This window comes from Dromaius novaehollandiae, chromosome 1 (assembly GCF_036370855.1).
Source record: "Dromaius novaehollandiae isolate bDroNov1 chromosome 1, bDroNov1.hap1, whole genome shotgun sequence".
In the NCBI taxonomy this organism is placed as follows: Eukaryota; Metazoa; Chordata; class Aves; order Casuariiformes; family Dromaiidae; genus Dromaius; species Dromaius novaehollandiae.
Window position 1 is genome coordinate 23,957,352 of NC_088098.1, and position 14,916 is coordinate 23,972,267.

The following is a 14,916-nucleotide window of genomic DNA, read 5'->3' on the forward strand; positions in this document are numbered from 1 at the left end:
AAACAATTCTGCCAGGAACATCTATTAGCTTGGCATTTGGGATACCTAAAAATACGAAGGTGGACAGCAACCCACTGCAGAAAGAAGTCCAGAGTATCCATCTATAAACTGATGCACTTCAAAAGACTGTCATTAACAAAGCCAGTGCTCCAGTACAGTATTTTGGTTTTAGATAGAGAAAAGTGCTCACAAACTTCTAAAGCAATTTGAGACTATTCTTCCCCAGGGGAAGGGGTGTTACTTCTTAATTGTAACTAATAGATGACATTTTAACACAAATGCATTTTAAGAAAGTGGAAGCAAAACTCCAGTGTGTCAAACACCCTCTGAATGCCGTATTAAGATTTTCAGTTGCCTTTGTGAAACTCCTTCAGTTTGTATTAAGCAGTATAGTATGTGAATATGACTCTCATACAAATGTTTATGTTTAGAATGACCACATTATGGCTTGTAAGGCTAAGATAAAGTCCGTAAATGAGAGCTGGTTGAATGTTGTTGTCACTCTTATGTCTTATCAATGACATACTTCATATCAGTGAAAGAACTGCAGTTCTGCATGTTTTGCAGTTACAACAAACAAACCCTTTCACAAGGTGCTTGTCCTTCAAGACGTGCTGTTCTAGTAAGGAAAGAAAGAATCATCCTAAAACAACTGGTGGATAGGGAAAAAATGAGTTCCTGAATGGCAGTCAGTTTTCTGGACTATCACCAATCATCCATGTAAACAAGAGATTAGATACTGCAAGTGGTTAATTCCCAGTTTGGGGGCTCTTAAGGATTTCCTTCAGGATAAGGGTGGTTGAATCACTTACTTAAAAAAAATATGTTTAGCTGGCAAATATTCCCTCACCATCACCATCTTCCCCAATTTCTTTTTAAACAACAACTCATTGCAGTAAATCAGGATCTAATAGTCTCTAAGATCTGCTGTAAGAGCTATTTGTTTTCCAGTGTTCATGCTGAAATGGTTGGCTGGAGAAGCTAACTTAGGATTCAGAGATGGCATGGCTGGATGTGAAAGACCTACTCATAAAAAATATTTCTTAGATGTAGCTATGGTTCATATGACTCCTGTATTTTGTGATAAGAATGGTGTCCAAAATGAATCCTACAATGCCTGAAGTCTAAGGAAGTCTAAGGAAGAAGTAGCTAACATATTTCAAAATAATACATCAAACTTTCTTTCATACATTTAAGCTGAAATATGATGAAAACTGCAAGAAGAAATCTATTCATTCATAAGTTTCCTGTCTGCTTTTCAAATCTCAACAAACAGATAATGATGAATCAACCTTGTAGAATATTCTGTCTTAAAGTCTACAGTCAAACTAAATAACTAAATAAACATATTAAAAAGGTATGCTCGTACAACTTCGAAGCCCTATTTCAGAGGTTATTTTACACAAAACCAGAAAGAGACCCCCATGGAAGTGTAGGAAAGATTTTTAAATCGCTATTTATTTTGCATGGAAGGAGCTCAAACACCTCCATTATGATTTGCTGTGCAAAGCCCCAATATAGATCAAGAAAGGTCTGGATAAATATGTAACTATGACAAAACAAACCCAAGCCTTTTATAAGCTTTTCCGTCACTAGTACACATGCACTCTGAAACCTCACATGCAGTTATTTTCCTTCCCCTGTTCTAATCCAAGAGAATTTTTGATCACAGAAAAATTCAGTTTGTGCAGCAGCAAAGGCAGCAGGTTGCTGTGAAATGTGTAAAGGGAACTTTTCTGACATGTCTACTTCATTTCCAAGTCTGAAAATAACTCATAGAGCACCCATTATCAACAAAATAAGGCAATTCTTCAAAACAAACAGAGCATAGTACAGCACATTTTATGCTTACCAAACTGTCCACATCTATGCTTGAGTTTACTGTCCATTGCAAGGTTCCCATGATGTTCATGGCTAACGTAAGAATAATGCCAACACTGCCTGGTCCATCACCTGCAAAGAGAAAGACACATTCTATTTATACACAAATAGACATCAGAATATTAGAATGTATATCTTAAAATATATATCCAAATGAAAGCTTCTCTCCTCTTGCATTTCATAAAGGAAACATGGACTGTGTGATTATATAAATGATTGAGTTTAATCATCTGTTAAAATCCTGGCTTTGGGACTGGATTTACTAAAAACCCTACCTTGCTTTGGTGGAGGGAAAAATTAAATCTTCATACCTAAGTTGTGAACAGAATCGAGCCTTCATAATTGTGATTTCAATTTCCTCTGTCCACGACATGTGAATCTATAAAATGACTCCTATATGCCTACCTCATATTGAAAGAATGAAAGGATATCTTCAAATAAAACACCACACCTGGCAACTTTAAAATTCTAACTAATTGATCCAGTTTACATTTTCATCTCTTGGCCAAATAGTGGACACATTCTTCTTACTGTTCCACAAAGATGCAGATATAAATTCTTTTGCTTTACCTGTTTTCTTTAGCGTGCATGGGATTCTCCTGCATCTTTATGAATTCACGAGAAACAATACAAGCATTATAAACTACATCACAGTTGATTTTTTAATAGAAATATTGTTAAATGGAATAGAGAATTTAAACCAAATGCTCTTCTATGATTTCCTTGTTTCTTCTATGGTTTCCTTCAACAAACTTCCACTTATTTTGCTAATAGACGCCTCATTATCAGACTAATCACAGAACTAAATAATAAAAGCAAACCTTCCCTCTTGAAAGCTGACTGATTAAGAAAATTGATTTAGTGTTGCTCCAAGTACTAATTACCTGTGATAGCAGAATTAAAAATGGTGACACCTTTTCACAAATAAAACACCCAGAAAAAAAAACAAGGGCAACAGCCAATTTTACTTAAAAAACAACAAAAAATGAAACAACCCAAAAACCCCCTTCTAAGCGTGCAAAGTCAAAAATGAAAAGGGAGGAAATATTGTTTTCCTATCAGTTTTATGTTAAACGCTTCCTGGATAACAAAAGGACTGTAGGTAAATATTTTCAGATAGAGGTATTTGTATGTTTTCCTTTTTTTTTAAGAGCAGAGAGAGCCCCTTATAAGGGAACTAGAGGATAAAATTTCATAAACAATACAATATTTGATGAAATGTACACTTTTATATTAATTATTTTTCAACATTGAAGTATGACCAAATGAGATCTGAATAATGTTAGAACCAAAAACATCATTCCAAAAACCAGCAATTTTTTGTTCATCAGTTATTATAGTATTTAAACTTCATCCAGATCCTGCATACAAAATTCTGTGTAAAACTTGGGAGAGGGAAAATAATGCTTAATGAAAATAAAAATATATATATAACAAAAGCTTACTGAATGTATTAAAACTTATTTATAGCTGAATCTATTGAGTTTTTCCACAGAACTTAATTATTTCAACACCCACAAAGAAAAAGAAGCAGAGAGCTTTTGGAACATTCACTTCCTTTTCTCTGCTTGTCAAAGGCTGGCTATGCCTGGCCAGCCAGGGGCAGCATAAGATATACAGCATTTCTCATTTGTGTACTGGGTTTACTAGGACTGGTGAGCCATTTTTTAAGGCTATTTTGAGTTGCAAAACTTCACATCAGAAAATAGATCAGTGGGCTGGGAATTAGAAAACCGGATGGCTATTTCTGCTATTGATTTGACTTTAAAGGACAATAAAACTTTCCATGTCTTACTCGGCCATTTGAAAAATGAGAACGACATTTACCTCTACTTACAAAAAGCTCTGAGCTATACGGATGATCATCAAACTTTTCAGTACACTAACACAGTTACATTAATATGGTTTACATACCATAAACTTACTTTTGCAGCAATTACCGTCAAGAGAAGGCAAGCTCTGGCCTCTCAGATATGTTGTCAATCCCTTCAATTAGTCTTCTATAATATCAGGTATAATAGTGGTATAATTTCTATTTTAATTAATTCATATTTACTATTATATGACATATTTTAAAAACTGACTCCAATGTATGCTAAACTGTGCAACACTTCTTTATTCCCCTCAGAAGTTTCTAAACTGAAGCTGTTAAGCAGAAGCAAAACTTCCATTTTAGTATTCCAGTAAAGATAAAGTTAATGTACCTGTAGTTATGATAGAGATGAATGTCACAGCAATAAAAAAAATAACAAAAATCATTTCTATCCTCATCTGGAACCAACGGAGTGTTGACAGGTAGAGGAACCAGTTTGCTGTATGTAGGTTCAGGGCTTTGTGAAATAAGGTTTCAAAATACGGCTGGCGCCCAAAAGCTCGCAGCGTCCACAGCCCTTTTAGGCTTGTAACGAGATGCGTGAATATTGGACTCCGAGCTGTAAAGTATTTAAATCAAAAATATGATAAACATCCATAAGCAAATACCTGTGGTATAACACAGACACACAGCCCTAAGCTCCAACTCACAGCAGTATAATCATTGTCATTGGTTTAATTCATGCACGCTGCTGGAGTACATGACTGAAATAATCCTAGCATAGGATATACAATAACAGTGTTTACTTGAATGGGCTGAAATTCCATTCAGCATAATGACGGTAGGTGATCACTTTAATTCTTCATAGTTAGCATGTTACTTGCAGAAACTCCTCATCTGCTTAAGATGTGACAGAAAAAGAACGTTCCTCCCAACCAGAATGAATTCCTAAAATTCTGAGAACTCCACTGAGCAAAATTTTTTATTACAGATAGAGTATTTAAGTGCTCTGGACTCCACTGTACTGAGAGAGTAATTTTAAGCAGATCTTGCATTACATTAAAAGTGGTCAACCAAAGCTGGATCCCCATGAACATTAAAGAAATTTAGATTTAGGTCTGAAGAACTTCAAAATTATGCTCTAAGTAAAAGAGAAGATGATCATCAGTGTTTAAGATTCATGACTGACTGGCTGAGGATCTGCCAGTTTACTGAAAAGCCAGACCACAGCAGCTGATCTGCAAAACCATACTTCAAATTCAATTGGATTTTCCATTTTATTTGGAATATGTTAGTTTTTTAAAGGGTGGAGAGGAAGGAAATTTACTCAAATAACTTGTTCTGAAATGAGAATTCTTTGTAATCAAAGCAGAAACTGATAGTCATTCTAAATTTTTCACACAAAGAAACAAACTTGTGGGGCACATACCAAGTCTGACCACAATTTTTCAAGGTTATGCTCAAGAAAACTGTATGTCAGGAGTTTATTTGTTTTCAGCTGCAGTGGTGATAATGCCCAACTTTAAACAGGTCTCCTCCATTGCACTTTGGTAGCAGACCACTCAGTATTGGCTGGATCAGTAACAGCATTGTTTTTTAAGATACGTGTGTTCCGCTCCCAGAGACAATGAGCATTTTGCAAGAGAAAAGGCAAAGGAGAGGTGAAAGGGTGAATCACTTCTCAATTGACTTGTTGTGGATTATAAGTCTACTAATTTTGCTGCTCATACCTTCAGATTCCAGTTGTTTCAGCTGCTGAGAAGTGTGGAGGAAGTATGCCCTTAACACAACAAAGGCTCCTATCACAGGCACTGATGCCAGGAAGATGTAGGGTTGTAACATTGAGACTACTGTTATAGCGCCAGTCACAATGAGTATTAACTGTAGAATGAAAGGAAAATACTATTGATATAGTAAACTTGTCATTTTATATATTAGAGATCAGTGATGAATCTCTTTCCTGTGGCAATTATGTATTGTTTAAAAGAACATAAAATGCTAACCTAACTAGGATTTGCAGCTGAGAACAAACCTCCATGGGAAGATCATGAATAACTGAGACCAGATCCATAACTTTCAGGATCGGCTGCCATCTCTTCTAATAGGAGGAAGAAAAGTTTTCTCTAGTACAACTAGTATTACAGGTTTCTAAATTATGAAAAAAATGGCAGCTATGCACTCACTTTCCAGTTAACATTATATGAAAGATGCTTGCCATCTCTGTAGCCACCTCTCAAACCTAGTGGTGCTGTCCTTGCCTTGTCTGGACTGAGGTGTGCTAGCTAGCCTGAAACTAGGTGCCAGTCTCCTGCAGATTCTGGGCCAATCTGCAGATCATTCTGAGGGTCAGAAAAAATGGGAAATTGCACATTATCAGTTATTCAAGGGACTATAACCTACAAATGAGGCTAGCACTCCTAGTAGGTGTTCACTGATCAGATGACAGGAGATAAGTCCTGAGAGGACATGTGGTAGGAGAAATTTTTAGGAGAAAAAAGATATTTTATGGTCACAGACAATGAAACAAAACCATTCAAGGTTTAATCCATTTACACCTGCCAGAGACTACAGCCACTGCCATAAGACTTCATCCTCAGTAGCTACTGACAGATTTAGACAAATGAGGCCTTAAGCGCTTAGGCTGTTCCTGTCTCATACTTAAATCTGATGAAAATCAAATAGATCAGCTGCAGAATAACAAAGCTCTGCTTTGTACCAGACTGTTATCTTTCACACTGAACAACTACTTCAAAATGCAAATTTATCAGATGAAAGCAACTGCAAATGGACAATTGGGAAGAAACTTGTGGTTGGTGCTTTTACTATTACTTTTACATGATTTCAAGGAAAGATATATATCCAATATTTCAAGTCCAATGTCTTTCACAAACACGTAACTGTGTTCCAGGTTCCTATCTTTTTTTTTCGTTAGAAGTCTAATCAACACAATGGCAGAACCAAAGTTTATGAAAAAATCTACTGTAACAACCAAACCTGTTAAGGTAGTCAGCTGAGTCATCTATCAGCTAATCTGCATAGAAGAGTGAAGGAGAACTAACTCTCAAATTTTGTGTCAAATTCTTGGGAAAATGTCAGAAGTCATTTGCATATCACAAAGACAAACTTGCTATTTCTTCTCCAGCAAGGCTTGGCAGTTTGCAACCATAAACTGAAGGTTAGCTGAGACCAAGTCTCCCTCCCCAGCAGATTTGGATTTTGGCATCCCAGTACTTTTAGAAGTTAGCATTTTTTGTAGATCTCTGCACCTGGGGATGAGTAACTTCATGCACCAGTACAGGCTGGGGACGGACCCACTGGAAAGCAGCCTAGCAGAGAAGGACCTAGTGGTCCTGGTGGACAACAAGTTGAACATGAGCCAGCAATGCACCCTCGTGACGAAGGTGGCCAACAGCCTCCTGGACCGCATCAGCAGTAGCGTCATCAACAGGGAGGTGATCCTTCCCCTCTCCTCAGTACTGGTGAGAACACATCTGGAGTGCTGTGCCCAGTCCTGGGCTCATCAAGACAAGGGAGACATGGACATACTGCAGCAAGTCCAGTGAAGGGCCATGAAGGTGATTAAGAGCTTGGAGCATCTGACCTACACGGAGAGACTGAGAGAGCTGGGATTGTTTAGTTTGGAAAAGAGAAGGCCGAGGAGGATCTTATCAGTGTTTAGAAATTCCTGGGGGGGGTGGGGGGGGGACTAAAGAAGATGGAGCCCAACTCTTCTCAGTGGTGCCAAGTGATAGTACAAGAGGCAATGGGCACAAGTTGAAATACAAGAAATTCTATTTTAATGTAGGAAAAACATTTTTACTGTGAGGCTAGTGAACATTGGAACAGGCTGCCCAGACAGTTGTGGAATCTTCATCCTTGGAGATATTCAAAACCCAACTGAACATGGTGCTGAGCAACCTGCTTTAGTTGTCCCTGCTTTGAGCAAGGAAGTTGGAAAGGTCCCAGGTCCTGAGTCCTGAGGTCCCTTCCAATCTCAACCATAATCAGCACAGGAGGAGAAACCTGTATGTGTAACTTCTCTGTATCTTTCAGATGAAGACACACTTGCTTATTGGCAGTATCCATGGAAGTTTGAAGCTGCCAAACAAGTTTGAATGTATAGTGAACTGCGAGAAATGACTTATGAGGGCATGACTGGTGAAAAGTGTTCAAGATAATGGGAACGTTCAATGCTCTTCTCCAGAAGAACCTGGAAATATTGAGCAGCTTATCATGTACTTTGAATATATTCACCAAAAGATAAGAAGGAAATGAAGGATGATGCTAGCAGATGGGGAATGGAGGAGGTTAGGGAGGTAAAGTCATGAAAATGATGAATGCAATCAATTGATAGCATGAAAAAATACTCATCTTGAGCCAAGATAACTGAAAGAAACTAAGGAATGCCCTTAATATCTTTGAAGTTGAGTGTGGGTAGCAGCAGGGTGTACTGTACTTGTGCTGTATAGGTTTTCAGGACAAAAATGGTTCTGAGCCTGAGTATTGAAAGGGTGTTGCACAAACAGTGGAGGTAGACGTACGGGCAAGTACTCAAAAAAGCAGCAATGAAGTTGACTAACAATGTAGACAGCCATGTAAACAGACACATAGATTTATAAAAGAAAGAGAATATTGGGATGTAATTCCGGCTGTTAATTCTTTTAATTAATACGGTTTCTTTCCCATGACATATGACCGAAACTTTATAGTGATATAAGACAGCAAAATCTAAAGCTTTTATTTTACAAACCTGAACAAAGTCAAATATTGTAAGTGGAAGTAAGTCATCCAGTATTGCTGTATCTTTTGAGAATCTGTTAAGTATACCACCTACAGATTAAGAAACAAACAAAAAAATGTAAAACAAATATTTTAGCCCAAGTAACTCCTACATTTGTTAGCTTTAGCAAAAAATACAGCTTCTTCTGAATACAAAATATTAAGGATAAATACAACATTTGTTCTAGTACAAGCAATTCAGTTACAGTTTAATGGAGCTACAGTTTCATTCATCATGAAGAAATTTGGCTCCACAACTTCTGCTTCAGCTTTGGAATCTCACAAAAACTCCAGGAAAATGTAGTAAAAACAAAGAAACAATTAAACGGGACAGAAACAGAGGCATGAGGCATAAGGTCTGTATCCTTTATGTGGCAGGCTGTGTTGATACCCTGATAATTTGTACATCTGCATATGTATGTTTGTATGCCAGTTTCTTAACTTCTAAGCAAAGTTATTGTATTAATCATCAAATCACAACAGAATTAAGAATACAACGGGGAAATCAAGGAAAACACCCTATGGTGTATTTTCATTTACCAGTGTCTCCTGCAATCTAAAATTCACTGGTAAATAGGTTATGGGATAGAAATCCCCTACACAGTGGGAAATGGAACTTGTATCAGTTATACAATGAACTCTGTATCAACTTCAGAGTCAAATATGAATACAAGTACCATTATTCACACTGACATTTTATGCTGCTTCAATAGGACTTCTCATGAAATAAGGCACTGTTTATCATTCATATTTCTCCCTCTCACTCACCACGTATGTAGCTGACTATCTTTTCTATTACAGTTTTAGATAAATTCTATTCATCAAAACTTCTCTGGTTTTATTGCCTGAAACAATTAACAATTTTCTCTTTCTATTCCAACATAGAAGGTGATATTTCAAAATCAAAGCTGACAACTGAAATATGTCATACTTAAAGTGCAATCAAAGCTCATTAAAAGATTCACAAATTACTTTATGTAGCAAACTTTTAACATTCAACTTGATTGAAAAGTAAAATGGAAAACAATGGTATCCTTTAACAGAATGAAAATTGTTTAATTAAAATAAAACCCATACATGAGTCAATCAGTTCCCTTCTCAGTTACCTGCTTTCAAAGAGTTGAACGTTGACATAGGTGCATGAAGAACCGCGTGCAACATCTTTTGATGAAGAGTTTTAGACACTGTTATAAGAGTATGCACAAGGGGCAAACCTCTGAAGATTCCCATGGCAAACAGGGTATCTGCCACTCCAACATAAATATAAAAGATGTAGTAGGTGCTAGTGTTGGTGATGATCACAGGAGATACGTCAGAGGTAGCGTTTTCTGATTGTGTTGTATTTGCTTCTGAAGCTGAACTGTGCGATGGAAGTTGAAAATAAATATATTACCTGAAACTGTGAGTTTGCTTCTGCCATTTTCTCTCTAAACAAATAGTACTGCAATATTTATTTGTCATAAAACTATATTAATGATCAGTTATATATTTTTCCAATCATTTATTAAATATTGCCCTGCATTTATGAAGTGTAAATTATGAATTATCCCATGTGCCAATAAGGCAAAGTTACTCTCTGTGTGTTCAGGTGCCAAGGCAATATATAGCCAAAAACCCTCTTAGATAGCTTTCCCCAAACTACTGTGTTGAAAAAAAGTGAATTATCAAGCAAGTAAAATGCTTCAGATGTAATATAAAAAACAAAGTAAGACCTATTCTAAGGGACAGTACACAAATCCCCCCAAATTTGCATCACTGTGCTTCCTATGCTCATACCTACAGACTTAGTGTTGCGGGACTAGAACAAGGATCACAAGCATTACCCAAGAAAAGGCCACACTGCTGCTCAGTATGGTTTAACCTTCATCTGCTTGATCCCGTGACTTCTGGGAATTTTTCATAGGTGAACAGAGGAAATTATACAATGAGGTCTCACAGAAACTGTTCACCTAAAATGTTCCTAAGCAAATATCTCACCTTTCATCTATGAAAACCAGTGGTGAACTGCAATGTATTCAGAAATATCAGGTCCACACACCTCTAGAGTGAGCTGACTCAGGATGTGTCTCGTGTGCATTGTTATGTACTCAACAATATGGCACAAACCGTTTGACTGTTAGCACTTAAACAAGTACCAGTTTAAGATGATCACCTACATCAGGTATTCAGATCATCCTCTATGAAACATTTCACTGAATATAAGCTAGTGCCTATCCACATAGACTTCTGGCAGAACTTATTTAAGTATTTACAGCAAAAATCAGTATAAAGGAATCCCCAATCCCACAATAAATCACTGTCAATACTTACCTTCTAATAATGAATAACCCAACAAGAGAAGCAGCTACCTATGACCAGAGAACACAGAGTTAATTTTTTTCTTGTCACATTATGCTCTTTTACTCACTTGTCTTCTTTCTCTGACTTAGTAATTGTTTGTAGAGAAAGCATTATAAATGGATGAAAGTCAAACTTCCCTGAAGCAAAATCCTTCCACACAAACCATTTAGTGCATCCCACCAGGAAAGCTACATTTAGACTTCTATTACAATTAGGCTCTGAAGTGCCTAAATATTCTTTTATTATTTTTTTCTGTACTATGAACAAAGGCTTGCTAATGCATTCTCAATGACAAGGCATATTCACTGTATATTTTAACATACTTTAAGTTTTAAATATTAATATTTCTTAAACTCTAAAAGCTCTAAAACAGCAAGTCTATTTCTCAATATCTTCAAAGGCAGCTATTCAGATACGAATATCAAACATTTAACATTATTATTCTTGCACTGCTATTCTTCCTAACTGATAACTACATTTGAGACATCTACTTATCTGATCTTACTTGGCTCTTTGTTTTGTGTAATTCTCCACATAATCTATTTCCATATTTTTTAATGCAGATATTTTTAATACTTTTTACTGGGAGATGTCTCAATGCCCAGCACCTCTTCTTGTCTGTCCACTGAGTCCTACAGTAAATAACTCAAGATTGATTGTCATGCCCTAACTTTTAGCATTTGCAAGGATCAAGTTTCCCTCACAGTAAGCTTTCTATGTCTCCCAACAGAATTCTGTTCTGATCTTGACTCCTCACAGCAGAGGACCATTTTTTTTCAGCTGGGAAGACAAAAGTAGACTATTCTGAGATAGGATAAGTTCATAAAGCCTTTCTACATGTTTCCATTCATAACTGTTCTTCCAGTTTAGCAACCCTAGACTTTGCATACTGCATCTAAGGAACATAGTTTTGAGCTGCATAAACCAGGTACACACATACACCACCAGTACAGGTGTGCCCTATTTATGGTGATCTGGGTGGACTCTGCTTGGGACCTAAGATATTAGACAATTCATTCTAAATCTAACATAGCATCTTTAGTATCTTCTGTAATAGTCCCATCCAACTCTGAAGAGTATCAAAACTCTACTTTCAGCTTTACTTGTCCCCACTCTCTCAGGTTAATATGTTAATAACCATCATTAGTCTCCCCTCATTATCTAAGGTCAGAAGGGTACAAAGTGTTAGCATAGGCCACATACCCAGTTTGCCTGGGATTTCATCTCCCAGTCTGCTGTCTGAAACATGCTCCATCTCTCAGAGAAAAATCTGATTTACAGCATTAATTATAAAAGAGGCCACTATAAGATTATATAGATACATTAAAACTTTCCTAAATTGAGAGACAAGATGAAAAAGCAGGCAACTTCCGCTAAAAGAACAGTCAGGCTTGCATGATCAGGTAGATGTTCTTCAGCACATTTCTGACAGCTCTTTCCACTGTACTTAAAAACAGTCTTCTCTACATGTTGCAATAACATCTCATACCTCTTTAAATGCTACCACAGGCAGCTCTCTGCCTAACTCCCCTCTACTCTGTCACTAGGAGCAAAGCTAATAATGCATTTTTGAAAGCAATTCTCCAGGACTTATATCTGTGCTTTTCAACAACTTTCTAGTAGTTATTAATCTCCCAAGCCTTTGCAAAGATATCTTTTAACGGAAAATGGAAGATAATTTACCTGTACACTAGAGACCTGTGTAGGGGCATCATTCTTATTTATGGTACTATACAGAAGAAAATAACTAAGGTAATCTGAGACAGTGGGTCTTCTGTTGCCATGCACTAACCACTATCTTTGGTAAGCAATGTTCAGTTAGACAATATTAGACAACAGAAAATTAATATCCCAGCATCATTTAAGAGCAGTTACCGGTCAGCAATACACACATGAACAAATGTCTTGATACTATATGCTTTTATACTTTTATCACAAACAACATAATCAATCTGAATAAACATTGTTTATAGTAAAATGACATTAGGAGCAGATCTTCTTACCTCAATTAAGAAGATAGCTACACACAAAATTAGTACAAAAATCAAGCTTTTGTGGATGGTAATGTATCTGAAATAGGTATTCCATGTAGTAACAGTACCCATGCTTTCAGTATCATCTGTAAAACATTCCTGCCAAAGAATTGATACCAACATAGTCAGAATTGCAGTAATGTCAACATATGAGAATTTTTGACAGTTGAACACTGTCATTCCTTCTGCTAACTCATTCCAAATAATAGAACCTCAGCATTCAGATTGCTTGATAATGGCTGGAGAGGAAGAAAATGATTTGCTGAGTCGTCCTTGTTATAAGGATGCTGTTTAGGGATGATTTGAGATTTTCAGAGAGCTCTGGATGTAACAATCAAAATTTGTCCAACATTAGTAGTGTTCAATAGTGTTTAATTATGAGCTATTTTCTTTCAATGAAGATTATTATTAATATGTTGTTAGAGGTAATTCATAATTACTTAGAGGGATTTTTATTCTACTGAGATCAATAAAGCAAAAGAAAATACGGAGAGTGCTTTAGCAAATTTTGGTTTTAAATATTTGTTCTACACCTCTCCTTTCCAGGTAGATAACTACATTAGAAAATATTACTGTTCTGTGAAAATCAACTGTCAACTTTGAGAATGAAAGTAGTTCCTCATGTCCAGTTCACAATTGTAAGAAAGAGGAAGTTTGGTCCCGTTCTTGGTGTAAAATTCAACCTTAATTGTATAATTTCCAGCATGTCCATAAAGAAGAGTAAAATCCATAAAACAGAGTAAAATCTAGCTTACTCCTCTGCGAATTGCCTGTATCAGGACATAAAAGTTATGCAGTGCTTTCCTTTTTAAATAAGATCTGATAAATTTGTCAAATTGGATTAAATTTGTGCCAGATTTTAAAAAGTATTTTAATTTAGTCTGTGAGTTTTAACACTTCAAATGTCTATTTTATATAATTATTTTAGAGTAACATACCTTCACATTATGGCTTCATATTTCATTTTACCGTAAGTAATCTTAAAAGGAGATTAAAGTGTGGGAGATCAAATTGTTCTGTATTGAAACCTCTACAGACAGCATTCAAAAATTATAAAAGATCAGGCAAAATAAAATTTGGAGGATTTGATACAATGATTTCAAGATGGTATTTGACTTAATTCCACAGATATTCCAAAATGATATTCCACAGAGAAATACTGCATTAGGAATGACAGAGTCAGGTAGAAAAATACATAAGCAGTATATTGCACAAAACTAATCCCATATCCAAAAACAGGGTCAATGTAAATCAGCACACACCTTTAAATCCTCTTCATTAATTTCATCAGTAATGTCCAAGACACTGTCTTGAGACAAGCGTCTGGCGTAGATATCTATCTCGCAAGACAGGTTTGTCTGAGGCACCACAGACATTTTCCGAACTGCTGTACTTCCCCTTTTGTAAAAGCCTTGTCCCTGGTTCACAGAGGTGCCTGTCATCAGGTTTAACACAGATTGCCTCCTCCGACCTTGCAGCATATGGTCAGCATTTAGCACATTACTCCGAGGTAGAGCCATATCTCCTTGTTCTGAATCAGGTACCAGTGACAGCCTCCTTTCCGGTGGGTCAATGTGACCCTCCTCTATTCCATTGACCTGTGCTCCATTCTTTTGCACTACTGAGAATTTTCTGCCTGCATTAATTGGGTTAATAATTATGGAGTTCTTTCTTTTGTCATTAAAATCTGATGTCTGTTTAAAAGACTGCTGCTTTGCTTCATTTCGTGATCCCACTCCTTCTCCTTCAATGGAAAATCGTCGGAGAGTTTCAGTTAGAATTGAATTTCTTCTCTCTGCACTGAACTGATCAAAAGCATCAAATCCCATCAGCTTTGAGCTAAAGTCTGGCCGTTGACCCTGAAGTTCAGAAAATGTTCCATAGAAATAGCAGCTCCCCTCATGTAAGATTAATATTTTGTCAGCAATCTTTAAATGTTCCAGCTTTGAAGTAACCAAGATCCTAGTTTTATTTGCCATCAACTTGCAAACACAGCTATAAAAAATGAAAGTTATTTACATGTTAAAAATTAAATTTTTCTCTTCATATTTAGACACTGCTTTTATCACT

The 14,916-nt window shown here is 36.5% G+C and overlaps 1 protein-coding gene across 1 annotated transcript in view; it reads right to left on the reverse strand.

Annotated features, from left to right (window-relative positions):
* Nucleotides 1-14,916, reverse strand: part of CFTR (CF transmembrane conductance regulator) — a 94,731-nt gene that overhangs the window by 26,988 nt on the left and 52,827 nt on the right. The window contains exons 14-21 of the mRNA XM_026097332.2: nt 14,109-14,841; nt 12,817-12,945; nt 10,784-10,821; nt 9,580-9,833; nt 8,445-8,524; nt 5,425-5,575; nt 4,086-4,313; nt 1,853-1,953 (exon numbers count right to left, since the gene is read on the reverse strand). Of these exons, the coding sequence (XP_025953117.2) occupies nt 1,853-1,953; nt 4,086-4,313; nt 5,425-5,575; nt 8,445-8,524; nt 9,580-9,833; nt 10,784-10,821; nt 12,817-12,945; nt 14,109-14,841 (1,714 nt within the window). The remainder of the gene's footprint in view (nt 1-1,852; nt 1,954-4,085; nt 4,314-5,424; nt 5,576-8,444; nt 8,525-9,579; nt 9,834-10,783; nt 10,822-12,816; nt 12,946-14,108; nt 14,842-14,916) is intronic.